The 15,696-nt window shown below is 43.2% G+C and overlaps 1 protein-coding gene across 2 annotated transcripts in view; it reads left to right on the forward strand.

The window, feature by feature from the left end:
- The window catches only part of KLHL32 (kelch like family member 32), a 172,650-nt gene that overhangs the window by 23,740 nt on the left and 133,214 nt on the right, over positions 1 to 15,696 (forward strand). For both annotated transcript variants that reach the window (XM_089777196.1, XM_006118422.5), the window contains exons 2-3: positions 11,456 to 11,537; positions 15,286 to 15,466. In XM_089777196.1, coding sequence (XP_089633322.1) covers positions 11,515 to 11,537; positions 15,286 to 15,466 — 204 coding nt within the window. In that variant the 5' untranslated portion in view covers positions 11,456 to 11,514. The remainder of the gene's footprint in view (positions 1 to 11,455; positions 11,538 to 15,285; positions 15,467 to 15,696) is intronic.

The raw sequence follows: 15,696 nt of genomic DNA on the forward strand, positions 1-15,696 counted from the left end.
GGAATCTTGCAGGGGTGTTAGACAGGGGCTCATATGGGCTAGTAGAGGAGGACAGACTGGAGCAGGGTCTGAATGGGTGTGGAAGTTAAGGGTCACAGGGGCGGGAGGTGCAGGGCCACATGGTGATGAATAGGGGGTGCAGAGCTACAGAAAAAAGGGAATGGTTGAGTAGGGGCACAAGATTCATGGGACATGGGGATATAGTCATATGGGGAGGAGGGAGAGGCTCCTCTGTTACACCAGCCACTATGTTACTTGCAGTTGCTTTAACTGTCCTGTTCTCTTATTTCATCATCAACCTCTGGCAACTTTTAATTAATCTTTGCAGGATAACTCATGCAGATGGCATCTGCAGTTAGCATTGGTCTGGATAAAGCAGTTTAGCTATGCTTTGCATAAACCATTCCCTGGGTCACATTGATAAAGAAAGTGGTATCTGACTCAGATCCCTTGACTTCTACAATGGTTGCACACACTCACACCAGCATACAGCTTCTCAACATGTAGATTGCACTTCACATGTTAGTAAACTAAATCGGTGGGTGCCCTGCTTGAATTTTTGCCTTGATACATTTTTGTATGTGTGTATGCTTTTATAGTATTGTTCCTCTCCTGCCTCCTTTGTTACACCAGCCAATATTTAAGCTCAGTCACTGTCTCCAGGAGGGGAAAAGGAATCAAGATATCAGGAAAAAGAAGAGGTTACATCAGGCATCTTGTGGGGCTCTGTTAAAAATGTAACTAGAACAGAACATCACTAAATCACTCAGATTAATGGGGAGTATTGAATACGCTGAAATAGTGTATAACAAAGGCAATACAAAATCAAGTATAATATAGTTCAAAGGACCTGATTTAGTGCACTATGAAGTCTGTGGAATGTTGTCACTTAGGCTATACCTACACTAGAGCAGGAATCAACACTCTGAGATTGATCTACCGACAGTCAATTTGGCAGGTCTGGTGAAGACCCACAAAATCAACCACAGATCACTCTTCAGTTGACCCATGTACTCTTACCTTACTCTTCTCATCCAGGATAGTGAATGGGAGTGTCTTTCCCCTTGACCTCCTCTGGTATAGACCCTGTGGTAACATGATCTAAGGTAAGTTGACACCCGCTATATTATTCACATAGCTGGAGTTGCATACCTTAGGTCGACTTTTTGTGGCAGTGTAGACATACTTAGTTTTATAGGCTATATGTGTACAACTCTATGAAGAGAGAAGGTTACCATACACATGTTTGGTATAAAGGTTCATATAAAGGCACTTTCAACTTTCTCATTTAAAAAAACCTGTGGAATAAACCTGAATTTATGGACTAGTTAAAACTGACTTTAGAAAATACTTCAATTGGTCTCAAATAAGATTCTTTGAATTATTACAAATGGCATAGTTCATAATGAGGTTTATCTTTATCAAATTAATACTTTATAAACTTTGCTAAAGATACCTTGAACATGAAAAGTGCTATGCCAGTGCTAAATGTTATTGTTTAATTGTATGTATGGAATATGTGAGATCGAGGTTTAATCTGGTTACCAATTCCTCCTGGGAGTAGCATTTCCTTTTTGAAGTCACCATTTCCTTTCCAGGGGATGTTGCTCACAGTTGTAAGAAGATCATAGCAGCTGGAATGAAATGCCTGACATTCAAATACCTGTGATTACTAAGACAGTAATCACTGATCTTGCTGACACCAGGCAGTAACTCATTTTTTAAAAAACAATTGAAAATACCACCTGTGAGGTCTTCATAGCTATACAGTGCCAAAACCTAGTATAAAGCTGTGTAGAAGCTGTTCAAACGATATCTATATGAAAGCTATTACAACGTGCATGCTTGTATGGAACTAGATTTTAAGGATGACAGTCATATAAAACCACATTTGTTTCTTTGTAACTGCAGACTTGGTGGTGGTTTGTTCTGAGCCCAGGAGCAATGTGGGTCACAGAAGGGAAATGGACTATGATGAATGTTGAAGACCAAGATCTCACACTAAAATCTAACTTCCTGTTGTCTTTTTTTCAACGGTGTTAACTCTTTAAAAATTATATACAGTTAGATCGTCACTCATCTGCACTTCACTATACTGCCTATATCGTTCACTTAGAAAAATGGCCACTTCTCTGCCAAGATTTAATTGCTTAGTGTTATGCTGAGGCTTTGCATTAGGAAGACTTCATTATTGTTTACAAAATATACTGCAGAACATTTACTAGCATATTGTGAAGTATTGCCATAAATAATTCTAATGATTACAGCTGTGGAGAGAAATGAGCGAAGGGCTCAGTCCAACTCCCATTGAAATCAGTTAGTAACTTCCTTGTGAATTAAATGAGCAAAGCGTGGTCCCAAGCCCATATTATGATGCAGTACATCATTGCAATTATTGATGTGTTGGGATTTTTCCATATTAAGTCACAGCATTCAATAGTTTGCAATGTTTTTCATTGTCATTAGTATGACATCAGAAGATTTTTACTGTACTCTCAGTAAACTACTCTTTTCTAGGTGGTCCCTAAGTAAATCTCACAAAATTGTTTGACATGTTCCCAACCATCCTATTGATACTTGATAACCTTGTTATTTAGAAAGGGCAGCTCTTTTACATTTGTGTGTGCATGTGAATCCCTTTGGTCTCTGAACTTTTATCTGTGAATATCTTCCAAAATTATGAGCTAAAATTTAAGTTGCGAGGGAAAACACCTTCTTATTCCATAGTGCTTTCTGCACCAAAAAATTAAAAATTCTGTAAAATTCTGCAAATTTTATTTGTCAGTAAGTGGAGACTCCAGGAGATCACACTGCAGCCTTTCCTTTTGCTAGGATAAGAACTTGGCAATGAGATACCTCTGTGTGCATGTCAGAAGGCCACAGGGAAGCATTGTACAGGATGGCTTGGATGTCAGCCGTAGCCCAAAATCCATTTGAATGACAGAAAAGAAATAGCTGATACCAGTGGCTGAGTTCAGCCCTTGACTGGCCCAGCTCTGGGTCATCAATCTCTAAATGGCCTTTGCCATTTTCCTCTAAGCCTGAAAAGTAAGAGGTGCTTGGATGTGCAGTTGAATAAGAAAAGGAATTCTATTTAGGGACCAGTCCTTTTTTTCTGTCCTGATTTACATGCATTCCCAGCAGTATTCCCCGTAAGCTGAGTGATTCAAATACTGCCCATCTGATTAACAGGGTGCCCATAGTGCCTGCCCACAGTTTTCTACAGGAGGTACACATCCACACATGCTTCAGCACACACAACAAAATTTATTCTTCCCACGAATTGAAAAAATTACAAGGAAAATTGGTCCGCAGATAATCCTGTGGCACTGATTGCTGCTTTTCTATTCCAGGTACACGGGCCCTTGTGTATTGACTGCTCACTCACAGGCCTGACAATGAACCCTCCTATCCTTTCTCTTCCTGGCCCATCTTCCTTTACTAGCCAACCCCAGGCTGGTAGGGTTGCCAGATAATTTCACAAAAATTATCTGAACATGGCAGGGGGGAAAAAATACTGAACATGGCAGGGGGAAAAAAATTGGTGGAGCGCAACAAAACCCAACAAAAAACCACACCCAGGGACCAGACTGTCTGGGCGAATACTGGACACCTGGCAACCCTACGGCCTGGTTTCTCCTCACCCCCTTCCTGAAATCCCATGCCAGGTTCTACTCCCCAAGCTCTGCTGCCCCTTCTCTTCTCAGCCTTCAGGAAATCTCCCCCCCCCCCCGCCAATTTGCTTTCCCTGCTCAATCACATGCTACAAATTTTTGCTCCTGGCCCTCTGGGTGGTGGTGGAGCTCTTAGCTGAGGAGCGAGTGGGCAGAGGGGAGAGGGTTGGGCAGAAGTCTGTGAGCCCAGCATGGGGAAGAGGCTTGAAGGGAGGGGACCGAGAGAAGCCTTCCGCCCAGCAGAGGAAAAGGGGTGGGGAAGAATCTGTGCAGTAGACAGCATAGCCAGTGAGGGGAAGCCTGAGCCCTTTGTCGTCCCTCCCTGCCCCCAGCTATGGCAGCCTGAGAATGGGCCCCATGTGCCCTGCTCCAAGGCCAGCAGTGCCTTCCAGGAAGAAAAATTCCTATTCTTGCATGTGGGAAAGCCTTTTCTGCTTCAATTAAAATAATTTTTTCTGAACCCTTAGGAGTAGTGTTGGATCAACACTAATGGTAGCCAGGGATCTCAAAGGTCTTTACATTGGTATAATACCAACCGAGAGGACTGGAACTAATGAACTTTCATCTGTTGCATTTGATGAGACTTTATAATGGGTCTATGTAGTATTCTGCTTTAGAACTTGGATTTTTCAGAGGCTCCCTGTGAGCTCCTGTGGATAGCTGCAAAGCACCATTGCGTTCATGGTATCTGTTAGTTATTACATAGACTATTGCAGAGCTGAAGCAGCAGTCATGGTTGTGGAATCCCTTTGCAGTTTTCTGTATTAGAGAGAATTTCCTTTGGCCAATCCAAGATTTCCTTGGGTCATAGATACGTTGGTTAGGATGGGAGCTAGGGATGAATTCATTTTGGATGGGAGTTTAACTAACTTTGACATTTGTTTAATATTCTACAAAAGGAAAAAAGAAAAGCTAATGCTTGCATTTTGATAAGGGGAGAGAAGGGAGAAGTTGCTATCCAATATTTATTTAATATAAACATAAGGTCATATTTCTAATTCAAAATATGACCTTTTCAATTCAAAATTATATAAATAGGAGCAGCTACAGCCAACCTTTATTATATTACAACCAGTATAATCTGTCTGTACTTGGAGCTCTTAGTCAAAGAATGATACTCTTTAGGAATAAATGTTCCTAGCAGTTTTTAAATGCAGAATATTAATCATACAAATTTGGCCTCCTATAAGGTTCAATGTTTTCAATCTAAAGTGCTGAAGACATTATTTATTTCATACTATTTTTGCATATTAGTGCAATATATAATGACACCTTTCATTTTCGTCATACATCTGGCCAATACAAAGTGAGAGGTGACTTTAAGAGCACAGCTAAACTTACAGGGAGGGTATAGAGCACAGACCGCACCCCAGCTAGCATGGGTATAAGTAGCTGAATAGACAGTGAGCTGCAGCTTGGGCAAAGAGATTCTAGAATATATGCCCTGATTGAAAGACAGACAGTTCGCAGAGGAGGCCAGTTATCTTAGTGGAAATATAGGTGAGAGGCTAATTGGGTGGAAATACCCCAGCAGGTAGGTCTATATAAACAAAGGAAACGCTGGGAGGAGAGTAGAGAGCCTGCAAGAAGACAGAGAAATAGGCCAGGACGGGCTGCTGCTACTAGTTTACCCTGCTCCAGAAGCAAGTAGGAAATTGGCTACTGATTGTAAATACAGTAAAACTCCAATAGTTCGGCATCCAATAGTGTGGCACTCCTGATAGTCCGGCATCAAAATGGCAAGAGCCTAGTGAGTGAGCTTCAGCAAAAAATGAGTCACAAGGTAGCAGCAGCAGCAGCTGAACTGAGCGAAAAGGGTAAAAAGGGGTTAAGAAAACTAAAACATTACAGTATACTGTGTACAGTATGTACAATAAAAAAGGTTAAGAACACTTTATATACAGTATATACATAACCAGCTTATAGTACCTCCTGATACTCCGGCATATCTGATAATCTGGCACCACCTAGGTCCCATAGGTTCTGGATTAACGGAAGTCTATTGTACTAACATGTAATAAAGCACATTAAAGAAGACTTGAATTGTTTGAGGTAGGTGACTGGGGTTGGAAATAATTCATGAACCCCCAGTGATGCTGCCGCAGACATAAGCAACAAAAATTGGAGAATGAAACTCTTCTACTACTAGTTTATGGGGTTATTTTGCCCCCGACTATTGATTCACAGTCACTTCTGAGTAAAACACACTGGGTTTTCTTTTTGTTTGTACTCCTATTACACAGAGACACAATGGTGACTACTTGGATCACAAACCTCTTTACAATTATGTGTAAGTATACTTTTCATTTAAGTGTTTCCTACAGCTATCTTATGGAGCCACATCTAAAACAGGATCTAGTCGTCTGCCCAGAAACCCAGCTTGGCGTTGACAGAGGATTCCAGTGTGGGGAGGAGAGAGAGAAAACATGCAAAATACTGGGAGAGATAAAAAGATAGCCAAAAGACACAGCTGAAATCAGTCTGTGTTCCTGGAACAAGCTTAGGGAGAAGTTTTTGTTTTTGTTTTTTTTGGGGGGTGGGGAGAGAGTACAGGCTGAAAAGACTGTTAAAATCATAGAAGATCAGGATTGGAAGAGACCTTAGGAGGCCATTTAATTCAACCCCCTGCTCAAAACAGAACCAGCCCCAACTAAATCATTCCAGCAAGGGATTTGCCAAGCCTGACCTTAAAAACCTCTAAGAATGGTGATTCCACTGGTTCCCCAGACAACCCATTGCAGTGCTGTACCTCCCTCCTACTAGTTTTTCCTAAGATTCAACCTAGATCTCCCCCATTGCCTCTTAAGACCATCACTACTTGGTCTGTCATCTGACATGACTGAGAATAATCTCCATCCTCTTTGGAACCCCACTTTCAGGTAGTTGAAGGCTGCTATAAAATCCCCCCCAATTCTTCTTTTCTGCAGACTAAATCAGTCTAGTTTCTTCACCCTCTCCTCACAAGTCATGTGCTCCAGCCCCAAATTATTTTTGTTTCCTTCCACTGGACTCTCTCCAATTTGTCCACATAATTTCTGTAATGTGGGGGGAAGGACTGGACATTATTCTCCAGATGTGGCCTCACCAGTGCAGAATAAAAGGGAATAATCACTCCCTCCCTTCAGTCTACTTGCAGTGCTCCTATTTATGCTGACCATGGTTATGTCATCATAGAAGGCAAGTAGGTTGGTCAGACATGACTTGCCAATGGTGAATCCATGTTGACTATTATCGATCACTTTCCTCTCTTCCAAGTGTTTCGAAATTGATTCCTGAAAAACCTGCTCCATGATTTTTCCAAGGACTGAGGTGAGGCTGACCCAGATCCCCCTTCTTCCCTTTTTTGAAGATAGGTACTACATTTGCCTTTTCCCAAACATCTGGGATTGCCCCTGATTGCCAAAGGTTTTAAAAAACAATGGTCAAGGACTCTGTAATGACATCAGCCAACACTCTCAGCACTCTTGGATGCATTAGAGTCATCTCCATAGGCTTCTGCATGCCCAGCTGTTCTTTCACCCATGAGGGCTGTTCACTTCCTCTTACTGTGCTGCCCAGTGCAACCATCTGGGAGCTGACTTTGCCTGTGAAGATCAAAGCAAAATAAATAAATAAATAGAGTACTGCTTCAGCTGTTTCCAAATCATCTGTCATTAGGTTGCCTTCCCCATCCAGTAAGGGTCTCATGCTTTCCCTGGCCACTTTCTTATTACTAACAAATCTGTAAAAGCCCTTCTGTTTTTATACTTTTTCCTGTCCAAGTTTCCACTTGTTGTAAGCTTCCTTTTTGTGTTTAAGCTCACTGTAGAGATCTCTGTTTAGCCAAGCTGGTTGCCTGTCATATTTGCTACTCTTTCAGCACATCGGGATAGTTTGTTCCAGCACCCTCAGTAAGGCCTTTTTAAAATACAGCCAGCTCTCCTGGACTCCTTTCCCTCTCATATTAACCTCCCAGTGTATTCTGCCTATCAGTTCTCTGACGGAGTCAAAGTATATGATGTACTTAGTGTTATTATTCAAGTGATAGCAGTCTTCACCACAGTGGCAAGAGTTTAGAGTTCAAACTCTGCTGATGCACTATGGGGAAACTATTAAAGGTTGAACCTTCCTAGTCCAACTCCCTCGGAACCTGACATGTCTCAAATGAGTGAATTTGCCAAATCCCTTGCCACTGGCCTCCCAGGACACTGTCCCACCCTCCAGCTGGCTCTGCTCTTACTGCTACAGGGCTTGGGCTCTGATCTGGCCCACGGCTGCAAACCATCTAGGGTTCTCCGGAGATGGAGTTCCCCTGCTGCCATGGCCCCATTTCTGTCCCACCCAGGTGGGGCTTCCTGGGGAACAGGACATTGTGGCTGCCCTGCTGCTGCTGCGCTGGGTCGGGGCTCTGCGGCTGCCCTGCTGCTGCTGCGCTAGGTCAGAGCTCCGTGGCTGCCCTGCTGCTGCTGCGCCCAGCCAAGGCTTGGTGGCTGCCCCCTGCTGCCACACCCTGCTGATGCTTCCTGGAGACGGGGGTCGCTTGTCCTGAAGATGGGGCTCTCCGCTGCTGGACTCCTGACCGGCTTGCACTCCCAGGAGCTGGGGCTCGCTGGTCCAGCAGCATCCATGATCCTGCTGGACCACAGAGAGTCTCAGATTTAGGAGGTTCAACCTGTACAATTGCACATAATATAACTGATCTTTTTCCTTTAAAAATCATCAGCAAGCCCCTGGCACAGGGTCGGGCAAAATACGGCCTTGGGGCCGGATCTGTCCTGTCAAGCCACCGGATCTGGAACATAGACTATTCTGCCGGGATCTTCAGGCACACAGCTGCTACGGTTTAAAGTGCAGTCCCTATGTTTCTCTGCTCTGCAAGGAGGGGGGCAGCTCTGTTATTTCCTACCCCCAGCCTAATCCTCAGCTTCTATTGGTCAGAAACAACCAGCCAATAAGAACTGAGCTCAGCCAATCTCTCAGCTCCTATTGGCCGGAAACAGCCCACCAATCAGAGCTGGGGGCAGGGCAAGCCTCTTTCCCCAGGCGGAGCTGAGAGCCATGTGGGCGAAGCAGCCTGTATGTTTCAATTGGTCTGGGGCTGCAGTAGACAGGGAGCCCAGCCTGCCTTGGGGGTGCTGCTGCAGGCTGGGAGTTACTTAGGTAAGCTCCTCCCAGCCAGAGCCTGCTTCTGGCATGCCCGCCCCTTCCACACCCCAACTCCCTCCTCCAGGTCACCATCCAAACTCTCTGTACCCTGTGCCCCAGGTCACAACCCCCTCCTTCACCCAAACACTCTCTCAGACCCCACACCATCTTCTGTACTCCAGTCCCTTACCATGTGTGCCCTTCTGTACCACAGAAAAGTGCAGCTCTTGACCACTTACCAAAATCTTCAAGTGATCCCCCACCAAAAATTATTTCCCACTCCTGCCCTAGAAATTACATCCGTTCCCTGACTTACGGCCACCTCCACTTATGACCATCCGCACTTATGACCAAAGCGGTCGTAAATGCGGATCCGAGTTACGAATGGTGATCCGCGCTTACGAACAGCACAGTTGCCATGTAACTCTGTGGGATCCGAGTTATAAACAGTTCGAGTTACGGACCAAGTGTTGGTCCGTAACTCATTCGTAACTCGGAAAGCGGCTGTACATACAAATACAGTAACATAATATTACTTAGGTTGTAAAGTCAAGTTCTTGAAAGTTTAAAACAGGAGACTTCCAGGTGCCAGTGCATACACATCATAATACAGTCTTTAATTACATGATCACAATATTTTTTTCTCCTGTCTCATTCAGTGATCAGGGTGGATTAACAAGGGGGCAGAATTAATGTAGCATAGCCATTCATATGTCTGGGTCTTCCTAACAGTGAGTGCTGCAATTAAAATAACGTGTGTGTGTGTGTGTGTGTGTGTGTGTGTGTGTGTGTGCGCGCGCGCAGTATGTTAATCAGCAATATAAGGCTGCATTAAAAGTAGACAAATTTAATCAAAATAATGTCATGTCCTATTTGGGGTGGTTTTGTCACATGTTCCCACTATTAGATCACTGCAACTCCATAAGCACCAGGGGGAAGTGAGTCAGTAACTTGTCTGTTAGAATAATCTCCACTCCCCTGCTGATTTAGAATTATGTTTTTCAATCACTATATTTCTGAATTATCAATCCTGAATTATGGCTTGGCATAGTCAAAGCTAGAGTGGTAAGATTGAGAATAACCGTGGATTCATATTTACGTGAAGTAAATACATTAAAGTTACTGCTGTTTGAAATAACTGTAACCTGATGAGCTTTGAGCTTAGAAAAGCTCTGCAAGCCATCAGCCATCATTGATTGGGTTTCACATACACAAATGTATTGCTAGCCTGAGTCAAAACAGATCTGAATAATATTTTGAACAAAATATGGTATGTAGAGACTCAGGCACTTGAGTGCTGATAACAGTTAAAACAAGTGTAAGTAACTTTATAGGTATAAATGGTCCCGTTGCACTCTTAATTGGGGAATTTTTATGTAGTTGAAGCAAAGCAACCAATGAGATATTTGCAGTATTCAAGTTGTGAAGAAGGCTGAAAGTAAGATTAGAAGAAGGAAAAATCAACAAAAATAAGATCCTGTTGGTATCAATGCTAATATTATTTCTTTGCATTAACAGAAATACTTCCTCTCTTGTCCTGTGGAAGAGATGGAAATAAATATAAACAAATTAGGCAAACATCTGTACAGATGCACAAATCAAATCCTATTGATTTCAGTACCCTTGAATGCATTCTTCATAAGCACTGACTGTCTCCTGGTGATAATGCAAATGTTTTCTGTTCTTTCTTACTCCACAATTAAATTTGTTTAAATGAATAGCTTTTTAAAATAAGAACAGGGCAACTCAGCTTTCAGATGTTACTCTGGAAATATATATTTTACATATAATAATTTTTAATGCAGGGGTGGGCAGTCATTTTTGATAGCGGGGGGACACTCCAAGATTTTGGTAAGTAGTCAAGGGCAGCACTTTTCTATAGAGGTGTGGGGTGCTGGATTTGGGACAGAGGTTGGGGGCAGAAAGGAATGTGAGACTAATTTCACATTTAAGTGTATGGTTCAGCTTTTAGACTCAATTAAGTTACATTTGTTTTAAAAAGTTCCAGAATGGCTGGTAGTTTGGAATATAGAATTGATTTTAGGCATTAATCTTCTTAAGGCATGGTGTGGTGCTGCATTGCATCATGGGTGCATATAGTCTGCTTTGCTTCACCAGTCCAGCCCAGGCCCAGTGCAGAGGCCAGGTATGGGAGTGGGGAGAGATGTCCGTACCCTCTTTATGCCACTGTGCCTATCTAGGGAGTTGGTACAGCAATTCTGTTGGCTCTTTAGAGAGCCCATGTAAGGTGGAAGGAAGAGAAGGAAAAGACTTCTTGTGTCTCCCCTATCCCAAATACATATGTATGTCAGATCCAGGAAGAATCTGTCCCTTAGTTAATGTTTTATGGAGACATCCTAATCCAGGTGAATAGGAGTTGTAATTTTCAACGTGCATTAGGGACGGTGTTTAATTTGTAATGAAAGAGGTGCTGGCACTCAAGAAATTAGGTGCCAGAGGTCAACTAACTTTAAAAAAAAAATCTTTCCTAACTGATGTGGCAAGTCCAGGATCAATTTAGCCAATAAAGTTTTGTGATAAGGATGGACAAAAAAATGTGAAATTTCAGTTTGTCCTCCTCAAAGTTTTGATCTTTAAATCCGAAGTTACCTTTGCTTCAAATTTTAATATACCTTCTCTTTGTTGGTCTCTTTTAGCTATAATGTTTGCCTTCTCCTCCTCCAGAAGATTTTAAGCATTGAGATTCAGGAGAAGGATGCCATCTGAGAGGTGCCTCAGGTGAGTATATCAAAGCAGTGCAGGATGTCATTGTCATTTAGCATGGCATTTACTGAAGCACTGGTCAACATATGATACATTAACAAAAGCATTCAATTAGCACCTGCATCTCCAAATTATAGCCTGGAAGACATTGCTTTCAGTGTTACTGCTTCCATTATCATTAACATCATGAAGCATGCATGAGACCGTAGTAATCTTCTCCAATTCCCTGTTATTTCTCATAATTTATGCCCTTGTCTATCTTAGGAATTTTCCTGCAGGCTTTTTCAGTGGACATTCAATGATGTCAATGCATGTCCAAAGTATAGACAAAAAAAACATACCCCCAAAAAAGCCTCAAACGCCCACCTAACTCTGGAGTCAACTGGGTTTTTCATTGCTACAGCCGTAATGGTGGCTGGTGATTATTTGCTAGGATTGGAGCACTTTCCCAGTGGCTTTCTATATAACAAATTTGCAAGGCATTTTTATTCATGCACTTTTTTCTGTTTTTTCAAAATTCTCAAGACTGGTTCTGAGGTTGTTCTGTTTTATTACCCACTGCCTAGAGCTCACTGGACCAAGTTGGCAGTAACATCCCATGATACGTCCTGATTCCACACTGAAAGATTTGTTTACGTACCGAGGGGGATAATGAACTGCTTGGATTTGCTAGGCATATGACCATTTCGTACATGCCTGCAAACTAATGCTCTTGTGTTGATGACTTTCATTTGTAACTGTCCATAATGAACATGAAGATGTACGTACCGTGCAACTATCTAAGGGTGGTGGAAATCAGAAAAATTACTAAAAGTGAACATTGGTGCACTACAGATATTTGTTCCCTCTGTTTCCAACTGTGCTGAGTTTATGGACGAAATCGGTGTTATGTTCCTGTTGATAGTGGGAATAGAGAATACACATGACCAAATTGTCTTCTATTCTTCCTCAAGCATCAGTAACAGAATTCCAGTTTTGGCTTTGGGTTCTTTATTGTTCATGCTGATAAATGAAGCTGAAAAAATACGGATGAATTTTTTTCAGTTTTCAAGTTCAGCTTACAGCACTGACTGGTTAAAATAATAAATCTTGAGACAACTATTGAATTTACAGAAAATAAATATGTGTAAAACATCAATAAATCACTTTTATAGGATTGTCTTTCCTTACTACTATGCTTTATTGTGTATATAAATAGGATTGCAGAAGTAGAATACATAGTCAGACATTATTTCACACTACTTTGGTGTGCAAACTAAATAAAGGATTAACCCTCAACTAAATATAGATTCATATATATTTCACATGATTTAGTCCAGTAGAAGATCTAGCCAATTGTATGTGGATATCTTTTTTTTCTTTCTCTATTCTTGTTTGGTTTTTTTATAGAGATATACCTATGATCAGGTTGTCCTTTCAGTTTCATAGATTGGAGGAGAGTTGGATAAGGCAGAGCTAGGTGGGGAAGCACAGAAGTTCAGGGGCTAGCAGCTCGATGGCTTTGTCCAGACATCAGGAAGGTTCTTGGAAGAGATTAAATGTATCTCTTTGCAAAAGCACCTGTATTGGTTCTTATGTACAGGCAGTCCCCGGGTTACGTACAAGATAGGGACTGTAGGTTTGTTCTTAAGTTGAATCTGTATGTAAGTCGGAACTGGCGTCCAGATTCAGCCGCTGCTGAAACTGACCACCAGTTCTGACTTACATACAGAATTAACTTAAGAACCCCAGGCGTCCCCAAGTCAGCTGCTGCTGAAACTGATCAGCAGCTGATTCCAGGAAGCCCGGGGCAGAGCAACTCTGCCTGGGGCTTCCTGTAGTCAGCGCTGGTCAGTTTCAGCAGCGGCTGACTTGGGGACGCCTGGGGCAGAGCAGCTGGGGTGCTGCTGGGTTGCTCCAGTAGCGCCGCTCCTCGGCACTACTGGACCAACCCAGCAGCACCCCATCTGCTCTGCCCCAGGGGTCTTGATTCAGCCGCTGCTGAAACTGACCAGCAGCGGCTGAATCAGGACCAGAGCAGCTGGGGTGCTGCTGGGTTGGACCAGTAGCGCCCAGAGCGGCACTGCGGGACCAACCGGCAGCACCCCAGCTGCTCTACCACAGGCGTCTGGAGAAAAGCCTAGTCTGCTGGGTGGGGCGTACTAGCTGTGCCCTTCCCCACTCCAGCAGACCAGGAAGACACGGGCGGCGGACTGAGACGCACCGCTGTCCCGCCGCCTGGGTCCTCCGCGGCTTTGCTCCCCGTCTCCCTGGTCTGCTGGAGACCAGCAGACCAGGGAGACGGGGAGCAAAGCCTCTGAGGACGCCGGCAGCGGGACAGCCGCTGGGCGCCTGGGGTGCCCCGCTGCCCGAGCCCCCTGCGGCTTTGCAAAGCCTCAGGGAAGCCGGCAGCGGAGCAGCCCAGGCGCGCCTGGGGTGCCCCGCTGCCCGAGCCCTCCCCCCCAGCTTTGCAAAGCCTCTGGGAAGCCGGCAGCGGAGCAGTCCAGGCGCGCCTGGGCTGCCTCACTGCCCGAGCCCCCCCGCGGCTTTGCAAAGCCACGGGGGGGCTCGGGTAGCGAGGCAGCCCAGGCGCACCTGGACTGCTCCGCTGCTGGCTTCCCCGCGGCTTTGCAAAGCCGCGCGGGGGGTGAGGGGGGGCTCGGGCAGCCCCTCCGGGGCTTTGCTCTGCGTCTTCCTGGTCTGCAGACCAGGGAGACGCAGAGAAAGCCCCAGAGTACACGGGCGGCAGGACCGCGAGGTCCCGCAGACTGTGTACTCCGGGGCAGCCCCCTTCGTAACTGCGGATCCGACATAAGTCGAATCCGCGTAAGTCAGGGACTGCCTGTACCTTGTGTTATCTGAGCCCTTAACACAAACTTCCAAATATCTGACATCTATTCTGAGTTAGGGTTAAAGAAGTAACTTAAAGGTGAAAATCTCTCTGTTGTTAATTCTTCAGCCATCTAGCTCCTACTTATTTTCTGTAAGATATGCTCATATTTTAAAGTAGCAAAAATGGATATTAAATGACTAATGGCTGGTTGAAATCAAGGATTTCAATATTATCAGGGAATAATGGAACAACATGTTCTGTTGCTTTGAAACTTTAAATTGCATTTATGATCTGAAAAGTACTGGTTAAAAAAACTATTCTGGAACCACAGATATGTTGCTTGTGTGGGGTTAGAGTCACAGCTGTTTTTTTTTTTTAGTGACATTTTTAACTAATGGGAACTGCTTTGTACCTCCATTAGTTCAGCTAAACCAGTGTATGTAAGAAAGAATGAGATGGAAACTCTTCTGGCTTGCTCAGAATCAGCAGAATTATGGACAAAGTACTAGGAGCTGAAACTGTTTCTAGTGATAATACATAAGCTAGACCATTTGTACAGTCAAGTACATAAATGTTAAATATTTGTGATATTTCTTTCTACTAATATATTAATTTAGACCACTTTTGGGTTTTATTTCTCTGTGAAAAGATAAGGTCCCAAACCTTCGTACTCCTCTTAATTAACACTAAAATAAATGAGAACAGTGTAGCAAACAAAAAAAGAATTAGGATCTTTAAGGTGTTGTAAATTAAGATATTTTTCTGTCCTAAAGGAGGCTAGATTATGTGAAAATTTTCCTATGGTAAACACACCACATACAAGTTTTCCTTCCTCTCTCTAGATGCAATTAAAAAAAAAGACCGGAAATGTAGATCAGCATTAATTACAAAGCCTCAGAGATGGGTCTTATACGTTTGTTGACAGAATCTCTTTGTTTCCTTCATTTGCAGTATTCAAGAAATGCTGACAGGTCAGAGGCTTTGCCAATCTAGTTCACATAATGATGCTGTCTTGGCAGCCCTGAACCAACAAAGAAGTGATGGTATACTCTGTGATGTCACCCTCATTGCAGAAGAACAGAAATTCCATGCTCATAAAGCAGTACTTGCAGCATGCAGTGATTATTTCCGAGTAAGTTTAACTTTGCATTTTCCTCTCTATTAAATCACTAAGAGATATGATATAACTTAAATTAAAAAACAGTTGCAGGCTCTATGCTGAGCAAGTTACAATTTAGTTTAGAGACTCTAAAAAGGCTGAGATGGATGTTTTCAGAAATGTACACAATGTACTTTTATTGCATATCATACTATTAAAATATCTATAATTTTTGTAAATGTGAATATTATTTGCTTTTTTTT

Source organism: Pelodiscus sinensis, chromosome 3 (genome assembly GCF_052426305.1).
Source record: "Pelodiscus sinensis isolate ZL-2025 chromosome 3, ASM5242630v1, whole genome shotgun sequence".
Classification (NCBI taxonomy): domain Eukaryota; kingdom Metazoa; phylum Chordata; order Testudines; family Trionychidae; genus Pelodiscus; species Pelodiscus sinensis.